This window comes from Aplysia californica, unplaced genomic scaffold (genome assembly GCF_000002075.1).
Source record: "Aplysia californica isolate F4 #8 unplaced genomic scaffold, AplCal3.0 scaffold00011, whole genome shotgun sequence".
Lineage (NCBI taxonomy): Eukaryota > Metazoa > Mollusca > Gastropoda > Aplysiida > Aplysiidae > Aplysia > Aplysia californica.
The window spans coordinates 2,985,880-3,003,595 of NW_004797281.1; the positions used below are offsets into that span (position 1 = coordinate 2,985,880).

At 39.8% G+C, this 17,716-nt stretch overlaps 1 protein-coding gene across 2 annotated transcripts in view; it reads right to left on the bottom strand.

Annotated features, from left to right (window-relative positions):
- Positions 1-8,467, bottom strand: part of LOC101854685 (catalase) — a 20,870-nt gene extending 12,403 nt beyond the window's left edge. Inside the window, exons 1-3 of one of the 2 annotated variants that reach the window (XM_005090004.3) lie at positions 8,207-8,467; positions 5,737-5,908; positions 674-784 (exon numbers count right to left, since the gene is read on the bottom strand). In XM_005090004.3, the coding sequence (XP_005090061.1) occupies positions 674-784; positions 5,737-5,908; positions 8,207-8,266 (343 nt within the window). In that variant the 5' untranslated portion in view covers positions 8,267-8,467. The remainder of the gene's footprint in view (positions 1-673; positions 785-5,736; positions 5,909-8,206) is intronic. The other variant, XM_005090003.3, reaches the window with a different exon arrangement.
- Between the last annotated feature and the right edge of the window lie 9,249 nt (positions 8,468-17,716).

Below are 17,716 nucleotides of genomic sequence, written 5' to 3' on the forward strand. Positions count from 1 at the left end.
AGAATTAGGAGGAAGCATCAAAATGATAAAAGCATGACACAGGAACATAAGACTCATGAGGAAGCATCAAAGCGACAAAGTAACATAGACTTATTTCGTTTTAGTAAGAGTTTTACAGCACTTGCAAGACAATAAGGTCATGCAAGTGTCGAAGATTAGAGGTGTTACAAGAGAGTAAAAGACAAAAAAAAGAAGGAGGAGAGATAAGGACAATAGATGTTTGATAGGAAAGAAGGAAGCAAACCACACCAGAGCACCTGCCAACCACCCACAAACATGGACTTATGAGGAAGCATCAAAAGGACAAAGACATATGACACAGGAACATCACATGACATAAACGTAACACAGTTGAGCACACTTATATATAAACACTTCTGTGTGAAGGAAGTAAAGAAACATTACGGTAGTTACCTTAAATGTAGATTAACAATCATCTGGCCATACAGACTCAAAAACTCAAAAGAGAACAGTGGAGCGGGTAGCATGACAGTTCCAGTCAAATTTAAGAGATAAAACAAAACAAAGTAAAACCAACAGAAATGAGACTTTATGAGACTATAGAATATAAGTAGAAGAACAATTCAGTTTGAAATATTTTAACTTAGACTTTGTTAAACCAAAAGTTTCACAGCATCCTGGTAAGTGATATATAACTCAACCTTGCACTAACCTACGGTGGAAAACCTGACAGCCAGGGGTGTCCTTTTGCCGACATGCTCAAAGATCTTTGCTTTGCAGTATTTTGAAACATCATGGGTGACTTCGAAGTAACCAAAAGCACCTGAAATGAAATAACAAAACATTGAAGATATCAGCAAGTCAATATCAGATGAAACGACAAAGAAAAGATGACACACAGACAATCATTTCTTTCCTGTAACAACTGACAGATAATGATTCTACAATCTTAAAGATTCATTCTCTGCTGAACGAAGACACTCATTCTACACAAACACCATTGCCTTATCTTTGAGGGAGTTCAGTCTGAGTAAAGAGAAGTGAATCTACCTTTCCATAGCCTTTTGTGTTGTCCTTAATTTCTTTCTATTTCTAGTTACTGGCCAGGTTTGACACCCATAGTTTATCACTGGGACAAGGCACTGATTAAAGACATGCCCTTTTAATGTTACAACCATACAAGCATTTAATACAGCATCCTCCTTCTCTCTCTCCTGCTTTTCCACCAAAAATCAAAATCAAAACTTTGCTCCCAAAAATCAAACTTGACACTATATTTCTGGATTCCCCCTTGTCAAACTATTCTTAAAATGAAATCAGACATTCTTAGATGATAAAAAATATATAATCATTTACTGACTGCTCTACAAGACCACAGGCTAATTTTTATTTTATTTATTTATTTATTTGTTCATTTATTTATTTATTTATTCATTCATTTATTTATTTGTTCCTTTATTCATTTATTTATTCATTTATTGATTTGTTCATTTATTTACTTATTTATTCATTTACTTATTTACTTGTTCATTTATTCCTTTTATTATTCTTTTTTTTATCTATTTAGTTATTTATTTGTTGGGTTTTTTCGGAGGGGGGTGGGGGTACTCTTTCACTATATAAGTTATATATATGCAAGCCTAAAGCTCAGAAGAAAGCAAGACTTTCTAAGAAGATGAGAACAAATTTCGGCTAGCTCTACAAGACCAAAACTTGAGAAGGGTTGGGTGGAGGGAATCTTTTCATTACACAACCACAACAGTCAGGCCTTATGCAAGCCCAGAACTCTGAACAAACCCTTGACCCAGCTTGACCAGCTGACCAGACAGACCAGCCATGGCCGATCCAACATTCCATCTTCTCCCTGTACTGCCCCGCATAGTTATCAGAGAAAGGAAAGACTAGTGGCAGAGCTGAACTCTCAAGGTCACACCAAGATAGTTGCAATGTGTTATGGCCTGATAAGAATGATCCTTGTTAAAAACTACTGGCAGGAGAGGTGTACAGCGAAGTAGCAGGATGAGCCATATTTCACTTTTTAAAAAAGGTTTTGTTTTAGTAGAGGTTTTTCGGCACTCGCAACTGCATAAGGTCATATGATGTTTGTTTTAGTAGAGGTTTTACGGCGCTTGCAACTGCATAAGGTCATATGAGCGCCAGAAGATTAGAGATGTTACAAGAGAGTAACAAACAAACATAAAAAAGAAGGAGGGGAGATAAAGACGATAGATGTTTGATAGGAAAGAAGAAGCAAACCACACCAGAGCACCTAAAGAGAAGATGAGGCATGCCAACCCATAAAACCCTTAAACCATTCTGTCACAGGCTAATAATAATATACATTGAACAGATTAACAGGCCTGAGGCAGACACATTCAAATCAAACCTCCTCTAACTGCCACCTGTCCAGCGCAATCACCTGAAGAGACAACCATTCCCCCCCCCCCCTCCCCCCTTTCCATTTTGTTTCTATATTATAAATACACTGACCAAGACGTCCACCTGTCTAAGACAACCACTTTTTCTCCTTGACAATGGGTGGTCACCGTTGTCTTGGACAATTTCGACAGTATCCTGTATCTATCAATTAGAACAAAGTTTGACAACACAGCAACACACTGAACCAGGTTCAAGGACCTGCAAAAGTTGATAAGATAAGCCATTTGACGGTGGTACTTTTGACAAAACTGGTGTTAAAATACACAGGATAATCATGAAGCTGGCAGTCTTACAAAGCCGATAAAGAGATAAAGTAAATACATCGCTTTGGTGAAAGTCGAAACCCGTGAGCTATAATTAGACTGTTAAATTATTTTTCTTCCATGATAAAACTCTGTTACCTTTTTGATAGTTAACACAATCAAAATGCTTCAAAACTGTTGATCACTTAGTGCAAATCTTTAACCAATCTTACACAAGTAAAATTCAATTTAAATCAACAAGAGAATGTTCTCTGATAGGACACCCTGCCCTTACACAAGTGCACCGATATCTTAGAAACTACCCCATTAGAGGTTACAAAACAAATCCAGACCAGAAAATTGACCTCAGTCTTTATCATCCTGACAGAGAGAGAGAGAGAGAGAGAGAGAGAGAAAGAGAGAGAGAAAGAGAGAGAGAGAGAGAGAGAGGTAGAGAGGTAGAGAGGTAGAGAGAGGGAGAGAGAGAGAGAGAGAGAGAGAGAGAGACAAGAGACAGAGACAGAGAGATAGAAAGCCCACTTCAGCACTTTAACCGGGTCACAGGTTACAACCACTATAGACCCACCATGTCATCATTAGCTAAATATATTCCTCAAGGTCTCCATCCGCTACAGCTAAACCAACCTACAGCAAGCAAATCTAGAACGTTCTCTCTTTACAAATGCGTAGGTCTACGTGTGACCTGATATGCCAGTCTTTGTACTAACCCCACCACCATTCTCTTCCTTTCTCTCCATGTAAGAACACATTGACCTACCTCTTTGTCAGTCAATCTGCGTGTCATTTTAGTGAAAAAGTACAACCATCAGGCGCGCTCCCAGACTATGGCCTGATTCATGCTTTTCCTGTATTAACGACTGGCCACAATATAACTTTTGGCGCAATATACAATCAGCGTAGAAGTGTCCTATAATTTTTTTAAATCAAGGACTTCCGATCTTTTAGAAACCTCATTATTCACTGTTCCATCTTATGAAATACACATTCTTATCATTTATAAAGGGAGAAAAAGCACAGACAAAGACACCCGTGTGCAGAGAGAACAACTGATTTTGAGTTTTGATCATTTCTATATTACTTGCAATAGGGCTGAGAGAACCCTTGAAATATTTGAGGCTTGGAGTTTAGTTTTAGTTTTAGTAAGGTTTTTCTGCGCTCGCAACTGCATGAGGTCATATGAGCGCCAAGGAGTGAATGTCAACAGAAGTCTACAGGTGGAAAGAGGCTTTCTCTGCTCACCTCTCTAGCCTCAACGGCACAAGGTCTGCTTCGACTACCATGGCACCCCGGAAATAGCAGTTCACAAGAGAGTGACAAACATACAAAAGAAGTAGAGGGAAAATGACGATAGTAGCGAAGAGTAAAGAAAAAGCAGCAGTTCCCCCATTTTGTTCCGGCACAGTATGAGCATGACATTGATAAATCAGCCTATTTACAATTCTACTGTGCATAAGATGGCAAATATGGTAAAATAGTTTCAGAATCTCAGTGAAGAAAACATTTAAAAATCAATATGTTTACACATCAGCATTACAAAATCACAGTCCAATATCAGTGTACTATGTGTCTCAGTCTGATGTAACAACTTTGACAGTACAGAAATCAATGGCATGAATTATTAAATAGACTCGTGAGTTAGGTATACCACACCTATTATTATACAGTATCACAACAATAGTAACATAGCACTACATTACTTAATGCCTGGAAAGATTGTAACAAAACACCACATAACAGTCGAACCTGCTCCACCAACCACCTGCACAAGACAATCATCTCTACAAATGACCACTTCCCACCTCCCCCTTTGCATTTTTTTTCTTCTATATAAAGACATTGCCCACAAGGACCACCTAACTAGGATGACCTCTTTTCTCCTTCACAATGGGTGGTCGTCTTAGACAGGTTTCACTGTATATATATATATGTGTCATAACGCGTTGCAATCAGGTGCTCTTAAAGTTTTTGGGCATGTGCAGTTTATTGGTATAATCTAACAACTTATTCATTAGTCTTGTTTTCAATGAAAAAAATACCCACATATATATGTTGAATAAAAGTCAAGACATTTGCGACTGAATGAGGTGGGTGTCACCTGATTCTTGAGGTAAAAATTGGCAAGACAATGGCCCCCCAAAGTTTGATGACTTCCGTAGCTTGAGAGTTCTTGGAAACTGAAAATTTACACTTTTTTAAATCTTTTAATCAGCATTTTTCAGTAAAATCCACATAGAAACATGTTTTTAAACAAACGTAAAAGGTATTGAGCCAAAAATCCTTCGAAAAAAAATTCCCAAACTGGCAGAAAACATTGGTTTCTTCGATTTCATTATTTTGACAAGCACCTGATTCCACCCACCTCTTTTCCTCATATTCTTCAATTAACTGACCATTCTTATCATAAGCAGTTTTGGCAACCCACTCAATTTAAGTATAGGCCTATATGAAATCAATGATGGTTGTGGACTAAACCAGGACAGAGCTTTCATAAAAAACATGTATGGTCCCCCCCACCTCATAAAAAAAAAACCCATAAAAAGCACAATATTGCCACATACATTATACTTAGTTTAGATCTACGGTGACCACAATCAAATACAGGTATAATTGAATAGCGGTATGCTTATCTCATTGGCCTTTAGAATAATGAGTCAATTGCTTCTGCTTCCTCCCCCCCCCCCCCCCTCAAAACAAAAAAGATAAGAAATAACTTATATGATCTGCTGATGGCAACTAAATTAGAATGGATGAATACATGGAAATATTTTCAGGGGAGAGGACAAAACTTATAGCGTCAAAGTTGCTTAGTTTTAGTAAGAGTTTTACGGCACTTGCAACACAATAAGGTTATATAAGTGCCGAAGATTAGAAGCGTTACAAGAGAGTAACAAACACAAAAAAGAAGGAGGAGAGATCAGGATGATAGATGTTTTATAGGAAAGAAGGAGCAAACCACACCAGAGCACCCGCCAACCACCCACAACATAAAAGTTGATGACATGTATGTGCGGAACAAGCCAAGGAGCATAAAGATTATAATCAAGTTATATGTGTGGGTTTTTTAAAACCATACCAGAGCCTTTAGCATGGACGACTCTTTCAGGAATCCGCTCCCGGTTGAAATGAGCCATTTCATCTGTGAAGACAAAATCCTGGAGCAGGATTGGTCCACGGGGACCCACAGTCAGGGTGGCGGTCTTGTTTCCCACTGGGGCCCCGGTACCTGTGGTCATGCCATCAGCGCCCTGAAAACATAAAGGGTGATAAGTAGTGGTTTTGTGAGCACTCGAAAATTATTCCTTATCCGCGAGCAAAGATGGTGTGTTCAAAATACATATATAAATATAATATACGGGATTCAAGAACCTCTTAACATAGCAACCACGATATGGGGCAGTCCGCACTTTTAATTTAAGGCACCATTATTGAAGGAAACGACTGGGTTGTGAAAGGTAAGCTTTGAATACAGGTGGCCGTCTTTGAAAGGACTAATGAAAATAAAGAAAGCAAACATTCCCTTTTCAAATCCCAACTGGCGGATGGTAAAAGCTTAGGACTGCCGTTAGGCAAGGGGCGGGGAAGGGGGGGGGGGGTTTAAAGGGAAGGGGATTGTTGTTTTTTCAAACATTCCCTTCTGATTTCCCAACTGGGGTTGATTGCAGGCTCAGGACATGGGTTACATTTCTACATTGATGCCGTCGCTGTCATCAGCAGCTGGATTCATCTGAATGTGTGGAACATTCTTGTTTACACAGAAAGACGATGAGGATATCTTGCGACGGCTGCAGATCTATAAAGTGTTAAATTCTACAAAAAGCGTTTCAAAAGAGGAAGACAAGTATGCAAGGGTGAAACATTACGAAAAGTTTCAGAACAAACCAGGATGGCCGAGTGCCAAGGTAAATAAACAAATGGGTTGCCACTACTTGGAGAACAAGCAACCCTTGTGTTGCAAATTCATGTAGACATCCATTGATAATGTATTTGTGAAGCAGTGACTGGTCATCTCACTTACGATTTGTGTACGAATTATGGGCAGGGCTTAAAAGTTATATGGGATCACACGCTTCCCTCACCAGCAGCTGAAAATGTACTGTTACCGATTGGTCAATAGTGAGAGGGACCGATGGAGCAAGACCGATTCATTCACTGAGGGGAAGTCTAACAATATTGACAAAGTGTCGGGCAATGAGAGAATTTGGTGGCCATCCTACGCAGGTAATTTTGGCTGATCGTCGTGAAAATAAGGTGGCCGCCGTCGTGTTGCAACAGAGAGGTGCCCGTTTCACAGAGTTAAATTACATAGAAAAAACGCAGGGGAGGAAATGGAAAGTGAAGGTACACATACAAGTGGCCGTCATCGCAGGTTCGACTGTACTATAGTTAATTTAGACGACAGTGGTTAATTTTCTTTGGGAGACATCAAGAGGATCAACTTCTGTAATGAGCGACCACCAGACCAAACAAACACAAGAAGTAACCTAACCCTGACCCTAGCCCTAACCCAAACCCTAACTTTAACCCTAGCTTTAGTCTTGCCTTAACCCTCTATCTATTTATAGTGGTCGCTCATAAAGGATGAATTCCACCCCATCGAGATGCAGATTTCAAATTCAAAGATTCTCAACAGTGGTGTATACAAGACCTTTTCAGCCCTCATTCATCAATGAGTTTCTAAGGTTAACTGACACTGCAAACTGACGTGTATATAAGATTATTTCAAAGGAGATGAAACATTTGGCACAGCAGCAGCTAGTGTGCGACACATGCAGCTGAACCTAAAACGACGCACTTACCAGATTGGCGGCTAATTTTAGTAATGTGATGTCATCACATCCTGGGATACCCACAGACTATTTTTTAAGGCCTTGGATCAAAGATAGTGTAGTAGAGAATCTTCGGAGATACCTCATGGAACGACATGTTGGGTCTGATGTATTATTATTATCCGTATCAATGTGTTTCACACGATAGGATTTCACACTTGCGGCTAACTAGGCTAGCTGTACTTAGATCTAGATCTAGGTTTGGCCATATAGACTCAAACCTGTTGAGTACACAGGTAGGTCTCATTAAATCCAGATCTAAGTACAGCTAGAGATCTAAGTATAAATACAGTTTTAAGTACGGAGCATAGACTATCAGCCACTTCGTTATAATCATACTTCAAAGAGACAACGCTTTCTATAGTAGTGTCAACATTTACAGCAATATTTAAGACTGACACAACTAAAACAGTCATCTCTGAATCTGAAGAGGGGAGAAGGCCGAAATGGGGGGCGAAAAGGGGGATTGTAGGACAGCAGTAGGAGTCTTCAGTAGAGTAGAGCAGCGAACCAATCTCGGAGTCTGAACTGTCGGGCCTAGAACTTAGATTAGTCTACCGATCCGCCTAAACAATGCGGTTAGAATGTATAACTAAACATGTAGTATCATAGATCTAATATCCAATTAAAAAGATGCATTATTAGTTCATCAATTTTATTCGACGGTCTGTCTGGACCAGACCAAAATATCAGCATTGGAGTTGGAGATATGCTTACCAGCTGAGATTTCTTGAACTCATTCAGTTGATTTGCGGCTTTGTCCCTGTTGTTTGCCATGATGAATACGTAAGTCTTGCTCCCGATGTGAAGAAAATATACACAAATCGCTGGGAATCAATGAAAGACGGTTTGCAGAATGTCACGTAAATACCCCTCGAGGTAAACTTGTTATGAAACCACCGGGACAGCAGACAGTGCTCTCAGCACTCGGACCAGGCTTGGTTGTTGCTGTTGGAGTCAAAGTTCAAGTTACACAAAATGGGTTATTGGCCTTGAAAATTCTGAAATGAAAACGAGATTTGAGGACAGAGGTCGTAGGTCAGGTGTAGTATCAGGTATCAGTCGAAAAAGGACTCCGGGCTTCAGAGGCCAGGTGAAACTGGCAGAATATTGTGCAGTATAAGTTATGGTCGTCTTTTGTTTGTTTGTTTGTTTAGAAGAGGGTTTTACGGCGCTCGCAACTGCATAAGGTTATATGTCATATGAGCGCGCGGGACACACCTAATAATTTTTCGTTGGTAGTTGGTAGGAAATTTTGAATTTTGCCCGGGTGGCGGCCGAAGCCTACTCTTATCGATTTTAGACCACCAAGGGATCTTTAACGTGCGCAACTTGCACACGGGGCCTCCGAGATTTTTCGCCCTTGTCCGAGAAGGCTAGGTGTAGATCTTTCCTACCAGAAGATCAGGGGTGTGGCAGAAAGACAGCAGTTAGGAGGAGCCAAGGAGTAGCAGTAGAAAGGCTGCAGAAAGAGTCAGGAGCCCAGAGGAGGGGGCAAAGGAGGTGAGGGGATGGGGGCAGAAAGTGGAAATGAAAGCAGACAACAGAACATTGTTAGAGATCAGGAAAGGATGTGAAAGGAGAAAATTTTAGAGAAGAAAATTTGTTGGTCGCTACCCGGAATCGAACCCGGGACCTTTGAATGAGAGGCCAACACCTTAATGCCGCACAGTCAGCCGAGGAAGTCATGCTGTCTGGGAAAAGGTTAGAGGGAAACATAATTAAGAAAGACGTATCTCTTGATGATAATGCTTAAATGTATGTGGAAGGATTAGTGTCATCTAGGAAGTCCACACTCTCCACCGTAGGCCTATTCCTAAAAGGGTAGGACCCCCCCCCCCTAAAAAATGAATAAATAAATATGGCCCTATAATAAATAAATATTATAATAAATTAAATTAAAAGCAGATTCTGGGAGAGTGGCAATTCAAGAAAGATTGATCACACAAGAAGTGATGGGGCAGCGAGCCTAGCTTATAATAATAATAATAATAAGAAGAAGAAGAAGAAGAAGAAGAAGAAGAAGAAGAAGAAGAATTGCATTTATATAGGGCATATCCATGCTCAAGAGCATGCTCTATGTGCTTTACAACCCTTATTGCCCCAGCAGACCCTCTGAAACCACTCTGAAACATTCTCGGCTTCCGCGGAAGCGTACAGTACAAGCTGCGTATTTCACGCGCTCAAACACTATCAAACTGACAAGATCGTTCACTGTCTATAGCCGGGTACCCATTTCCACCTGGGTGAAGTGAGGAAAATTTGTGCAAAGTGCCTTTCCCAAGGACACAACGTACTCGGGCCCCTGACGGGATTCGAACCCACGACCTTACGGTTGAGAGTCCGAGAGCCTTATAACCACTAGGCCACCGATATATCTTCCTCAACAAAGGCAAATCCATACTGCTAAATGTTCTGCATCAGCCATGCTGCATATTGATGTCTATATAGTTGCTTCAGTCCTAATTTCTTTCCGCGGGAGCATCCTCGGGATTTTTTTAAAGGTGATCATTTCACCTTAATTTAAAATTACACTGCTTATGGTTTTCGTCAACTCAGTTTGATCACATTAAAATGCTTTTCAGGCTGAATAATCTTTGTGGAGGATATTTGCTTTTGCTATGTATGGCATTTGAAATTTGAACTTGCTATATGTGTTACATTTGGATTTGCTATTTGTACATTTGAATTTTTTACGCACAATTTATTGTGCACTAAAATTTCCTATTGTACATTTGAACTTTTTATGTGGCGTGAAACTTTCTATGTGGCATTTGGACTTGCTATGTGGCATTTGTATTTTGTATGTGTACATTTGAACTGAAAAAAACTATATTATGTTCGATAGTTGAGGAGATATTTTGACAATAAGTTGCGCCACGAATTTTTTATCGCACTTTTTTTTCCATCTACCAATAATATTAATAATTCACTGCAGCCTACTAAGATGTGCCCTAATATATATAGCCTATGTTATGACCTTACCTGCTCGATCCTTCACCTCACCTCCTAATGCACACGAGTATCTCAGATGCAGAACTTCTGATTTTACAACTAAAATATATCCGATAGGACCGAGCAAAGTGGGAGGATGGTTTTAAAGAAAACCAAGTTCAAGAAAGTTCAATGTTTGGGTGCTTGAACTTGAGTCACTGAGGGACCAGCCAAAAACCTAGTGCATCATCACTTGGGCTTTTGTGCTGAGCTAGGGAGCGGGAGAATCTCTCTACATGTGTGATGGCCCATGGTTGAAGAGAAAGTTTTATGTCCCTGTCCCTTGTGATACAGTTTAGATTGTTAGGACGTGTACCCCCCTCCCCCCCCCCTTCCGACCCCACCTCGCCCGTGAGTCGTGGAGGCCGACGCGAGTAACTTGGGATAATTAATGAAGGACATGTTTGATAAATTAATTAGCTATTAATATCTCCATCGTATGATAAATTGAACCCATGTCTTTTGTGTGCTAGGAAAAGAGCCTATCAGACCGTTGATGAAAATTTCAAAAGTAATAGAATACTACTCTACTCTCTACACGTATTTGTTTGTCATCTATTTATTTTTTGTTTGCTTTTATTTTAGTTTATTTTTTAGAGCACTTGAACAGATAGGTGACGGGGGAAGACCATATGACACAGTTTTTTGGGTTGTATAAGTGTTTTGAACTGGGATTTGTTTTTAGGAAGAGGCTAGCCGTACTTAATGACGGCTAGACTGGCAGTCTAGCCGTACTTATTCTTAATGTGATGGCTAGACTGACCATTTTTTAAAAATAGGCCTACTGAATTGTAAAAATTTTTAGTGTGCAGTACCTAAAGTATTTGTCTTTGAGACGAGACCAGGTGCCTTAATGACAGTGCATATATTTTAAAACTCCTGTTTTCTAATGTTAATAGGGCCTAAGATAAGTACAGCTTTTGTGCTGAGCTAGGGAGCGGGAGAATCTCTCTACATGTGTGATGTACTTAAGGACGGCTAGACTGTCAGGCTAGCCGTACTTAATATTGATGACTGAATTGTAAATGAAATTTTTAGTTTGCAATGCCTAAAGTATTTGTATTTCAGACAAAACCAAAAGGTGCCTTACTGACTTGCATGTATTTGAACCTGAATAATTACTAGATCCAGATCTAATGAGACCTGTGTACTTAACAGGCTTGAGTCGACAGGGCCAAACCTAGATCTAAGTACGGCTAGACTCTCAGTCTAGCCACTTCGTTGTTTTTAACATCCGAGCGGAGAAATGGGTAGCAAATAATCGCCGATGTCTGTTTCTGATCTGGTACTCCATGAGGAAGAAGACTACATGTACAAAGGCTGACGTTCAACCGCAGACACACATTCATAGGTCAGGTAGCAGAAGGTTACACAGGTGCTTGGCTCAATGGTAAAGGGGAAAGAAAAAAACGCAGAGACAAACCACTTAAGTAAATTCGGTTACACTTGTAATCTGAGCACAGATGTTCAAATTTGTTATTCTCCTTCTATTAGATGTACCACTGCTTTTAGTTTTAGTTTTAGTAAGGTTTTACGGACGCCAAGGGGCGGGTGTCAACAGAGAAGCCCAAACGGGGAATCATGCTTACTCTGCTCGCCTCAAAAGCACAAAATCTGCTTCGAGTATCAAGGCACCCCGGAAATAGCACTTGACAAGAGAGTGACAAACATACAAAAGACGTAGAAGAAAAATGACGATAGAAAGGATGAGGAAAGACAAAGCAGCAGTTCCCCCTATGTTGTTCCTGTACAGTATGAGCATGGCGTTGATAAATCAGCCCATTTACAAATATACAGTGCATAAGAACATGTTAACATTCCCCCTTTGGATATGGCCTAAAGACAACTTCAATCAGTAGCCCTGCCCTGGTGGGGGTGATGTACCGCCTCACCAAGTGGTGTGGAGTGAGGAGATCATGAGTACTAGAAGTGTATTCTCCTAGCACTCTCCCACTTTGAGAATAATGGACATCAGTACACAGAAACAAAGTGTAATTGTTCAGTAGAATACGAAATATTCCAGAATTTAGACACTATTCTCGTGTGCAAGTTACGCACGTTAGTTTTAGTTTAGTACAGGGTTTTACGGCGCTCGCAACTGCATAAGGTCATGTGAGCGCCAAGGGGTGGATGTCAACAGAGAAATCTTTACAGTACAGGGAATCAGACTTACTCTGCTCACCTCTCTAGCTTCAACAGCACAAAGTCTGCTTCCACTATCAAGGCACTCCGGAAATAACGGGTCACAAGAGTGTGACAAACATATAAAAGAAGTAGAGGAAAATGATGATAGTAGGCCTAAGGATTAGGAAAGAAAAAACAGCAGTTCCCTGTTGTAGTTCAGGCAGTTATGAGCATGACTTTGTTGGATCAGTCCATGTTCAATTCTACTGTGCATAAGAACGAGAAATGCCCCCCCCCCCTGGAAATGGCCTAAAGACAACTTCAATCAGTAGCCCTGCCCTGGTGGGGGTGATGTACCGCCTCACCAAGTGGTGTGGAGTGAGGAGATCATGAGTACTAGAAGTGTATTCTCCTAGCACTCTCCCACTTTGAGAATAATGGACATCAGTACACAGAAACAAAGTGTAATTGTTCAGTAGAATACGAAATATTCCAGAATTTAGACACTATTCTTGTGTGCAAGTTACGCACGTTAGTTTTAGTTTAGTAGAGGGTTTTACGGCGCTCGCAACTGCATAAGGTCATATGAACGTCAAGGGGTGGATGTCAACAGAGAAATCTTTACAGTACAGGGAATCAGACTTACTCTGCTCACCTCTCTAGCTTCAACAGCACAAAGTCTGCTTTGACTATCAAGGCACCCCGGAAATAGCGGGTCACAAGAGTGTGACAAACATACAAAAGAAGTTGAGAGGGGAAAATGACAATAGTAATAGTAAGGATTAGGAAAGAAAAAGCAGCAGTTCCCTGTTGTAGATCAGGCACAGTTAGGGGCGTGATATAATCAGCCCATTTACAATTCTACAGTGCATGAACCAGAAATGTCCCCCCTTTTGAAGGGCCTAAAGACACTACAGCCAGTGGCACCGCCCCGGGGGAGGGGGGTTTACGCACGTTAAAGTTCCCTTATTGGTGGTCAAAAAATCGATGAGAGTAGGCTTCGGCCGCCACCCGGCCTACCAACTGAAAATGTTTAATGTGACCTGCGCACTCATAAGACCTTATTCATAATGCTGTAGACAACAGCATAAAACACTTAATTAGGCCTACCCAAAAAAAGGCATTATTCATTGAATAGCTACAACTTGAGAAGTAGTAAAACTGATGATGTTTTTGTTTGTTTGAGTAGGCCTAAAGAGATGCACATCGACACAATAATAGTCATTAAGTCCCGGGAAAAAGTCAAACAGACATATAAAAAAAAAGAGTGAAAGTAAAGAAGTAAGACCAGCCAGAGGAGCCTTCTAACCTCCCCGTGAGTAAAACAAACGAAAAGGGAATCACCATTTTAAAAAAAGAACAACGGAACACTGCAATTATAATTAGACGAATTATCGAGGTTTAATAATAACTTCACTAAGACGAAAGTACAATACCATTGAAGTACATTCCAATGTATTTGTCGTACAGTATAATACCACAGGGCTTATAAAAACATCTGAACATAAAAATTGTAAGTAGTAGAAAAAAAAATGGAGATACTCAGTATACTGTATCCAATTTCATTTACAGATTATAGTGTGGTATAGTAGAAAAAAACCAAAAAAACAACAACAACAAAAAACAAAGATCACAAGACAATAAAAAACTTGTGACAACATCACACATGCAACAATTCAATATGCTCATTGGTCTCTAGCTGGTACTTGTCTCCTTTGCTGTCATTTCCCCTCTCAATATGATGTTTACGTCAAAGAAATGTAACGTGGTCCCTTTATTCCAACCATCTATTGACTTTGCTGATAATATCTTAGCAACATGAATTTTCTAAATTTTGGACCACTTTTCTGTATTCATCATGAGCATCAATAATAAGATTCCAATCATTCTGTGACCTTTAATGGTTTGGTTTGTTTCTGACCAAAATGACATCCACAAACTCACTTTGGACTCAATTCTGTCTAACAATGAAAAAGTTTAACAGTAGACCTGTTATTAAACACACTTGTTTCATGCCCTATTAACATGATAAGTCAGTTTATGTAGGAGAGGTCTCATTCAACCTGTCCTGTCAGATCCACTAGACACTTGATAAAACATAGTCTCTTTGTGGGGACCAGACTCTTGTCCTTCGAGTGTAGATCTAAGTGTAAGGCAAAGAGACTACCGTTACAGTGCAGTTAAAAGGAGAAATGCTACGGGTTTAACGTCCCTATCAATACTGTTAGGTTATTTAAGAGGTGGGACTTCCGAGTTTAACGTAAATCTCTGAAAGGACTGACACTGCAGTGGTTTCAATAAAGAAGGAAGGCAGAAAGAAAAAAGATGGAGACTACACATTAAAGCAGCCTAGATATCACATTTGTACAATCAGAGAACAGCTGTTGAATAGGAGGAACTTCTTATACCTCAAATAGCTGCAGGAGTGAGTACGCCAGTGTTGAATTAGTAAATCCCCAACGATTTACATTTTGACATCTTGATAAAGATTCAACATTTGCATCATGAGACAAAACAGGTAAAGGAGAACATGAAATATTGCCCCAAGAGTTTAGGCATTATGATACTAAAACAGCAATGAAACTTTCAAAAAACCAGTACTGAAAACTAACATGATATATTGTATGAATCAACATACTGTACTCCATACATTACTGAACTGCCAAACTTGAACAATGCCAATAAGTGAGAAAATGTGTACAAGAACGTAGACAAAATGTTCCTCGAGGACAATCTGCAAGACAGAGGACAATCTGCAAGACAGCATGTAAACCTATCCAGTAGTGACACAGTAGACGGTGACGCCAGACAGCCAGCAATTTCACATGAGTAAGTGAGAACATTTGGAGAGCTTCAATCAAAAAAGAGACAGCAGACCTCAAAATAAAGAGAATTTCAAATTTTCTTCCCCTATTTTCATTTCCAAGAACATTAGACAGGAAAACCAGAAACAGGACAGTTAAATATGTTTAATCACCAGCCCCCACTTTATTATAACAATCCCATACAATTGTTAAAGTAGTAAATGCCATTTGATTATTCTAAATCAGTGCCAAATCCCCCACTACCTTTAGATTCAACAAAGCAAAAGAGAACCATTGCTAATGAACAAAAATCACAAGATGACGGTAGATTTTCAATATATATATACTAAATAAGTGATGTGACAAAATTACTAAGTAAACGTTACCACACGCATAGATTGTAAGTGGATTAACAAAGTGACAAAAAAGTATAAACTCTCGATAGCCCTGTGTGACCAAATCAGCAAAACAAAAGATGTTACACAAGAAAATTGTCCATAAAGTGTGTGTGTGTGTGTTAGGGGGTGGAGGTGGGGGGGCGCGGGGGACATTAACATGAATGCATACAAAAGGAAAAATACTTTTGATGTGTTTTGGTGATAATCTTTTTACACAATATAAGTTAAATGCAAAAACAGACTACCAAACTCTACTTGTATTAAAAGGAACAGAGATGCTCTAACCTCATGCAATTAAAGGCTTGTTAGAGAAAAAAATCACCATACAAATCATAGAGACTACTCAGAAAGAATGGGCCATTTCTGTATAAACACATGAATATTTACCACGTAATCCTTAACAGTCCATACTTTCTTCATAAAACACACTTTACCTCGAGGGCAAAAGATGATTTTTGCATAAACAGTAAGAGTGAAAGAACAAGAAAAATTCAAAATAGAATCAAAGAGTTGTGAAGTTTTGTTGTTGTCCACAGTCAAATGGAAGAAGAACAACATCTTTTCACTAAGTACGGGCAAAGATGGTACATAACAAGATGGGCCACTCAGCCAAAAAAGTGTCCGCAGGAAGTTCGCTCTTTGCTGCAGTCTGTTTCGAAGCTCTCTTTCGTTTTTCCAAAAGAAGAATAGGAATAGCACCTCCTTGCGTGCGCAGATCAACTGCTGTTCATCAGCAGTTCGAGTTCGTTCAGTGTGGAGTTTTAGTGTTTTTAAAATTTTAATGACCTCTTGCCTTTCATTCAAAAGTCAAATTAAACGAAGAAAACAATCACCCTTTCCTCCGGAAGAGGTTTTTTGTGAGCGTAACCATTTTTAAAAAACGTTCTTCCGAAATTTACTCCAAAACTTGCTAGTTTCACTTTAATTTTTAAAACTCAAGAAGGGTAACTCTGTTCGCAAAGGGTGCGCTTTTGCGAAGAGGGCACCACCGAATTTGGAGGACACTTTTTTAATTGGCTCAAAGAGAGAAGTGGCCCCTCTTGTTATGTAGACTCTTTGGGACGGGTCAGGATAAAAGGAATAATAAAAAGAAGGAGAAAGAGCTGAAAACAGCAGAGTGCCAATCAACTAACAGCAGAGTGCCAATCAACTAACAGCAGAGTGCCAATCAACTAACAGCAGAGTGCCAATCAACTAACAGCAGAGTGCCAATCAACTAACTGCAGAGTGCCAATCAACTAACAGCAGATCACATGGGGGGGGGGGGGGGGAAAGGGTCAACCAGTTTTTAATGCACTCGAGAGCACAGGCATTTCCAAAACATTTCATCAGAGACTGTATACCAGCACTGGGTTTATATCACGTAAGGTAAATTTTGGCACGTTGATTTTTTTCACCCTGCATAAAGCACCTCTCGCCTGCGTTCTACGATAACTCTCTTTTACAGGCATCTCAATAAACCTCTCTGCCTTTATGAAAAAGTCAACAACAGTGCAGGTTTAGTCTTAATCCAAAGGACACTTTTATATATTAAGTCATTTACTGTTTTATAACTTGCAAAGGAAAGTGCATCCTAATATACTAGATTTTTTTAGCAGCTACGGATAACTGTATGACATTCGTTTAGACTCATCTTCAAAAAACACTACCGGGAACAATGGATAGGCCTACAGACGAGAAAGCAAAATGCTAAAAGTGGGCTTGATGACTGTGAGAGTCTTGAAACACATGAAGAATCCTTGTTTGCTGCTTTAAAAAGCGTATGTAGGCGCATTGAATTATATACACAACTGCAAGCACGTTCTGGGTTTGTCGCCCTTTTCTACTCTTCAATGTTATTTAAGTTTAACGCAAGGCCTCAGTTATTGATGTCCAACTCTGTGCTAAGATGAAGCCACAAGTGCGGA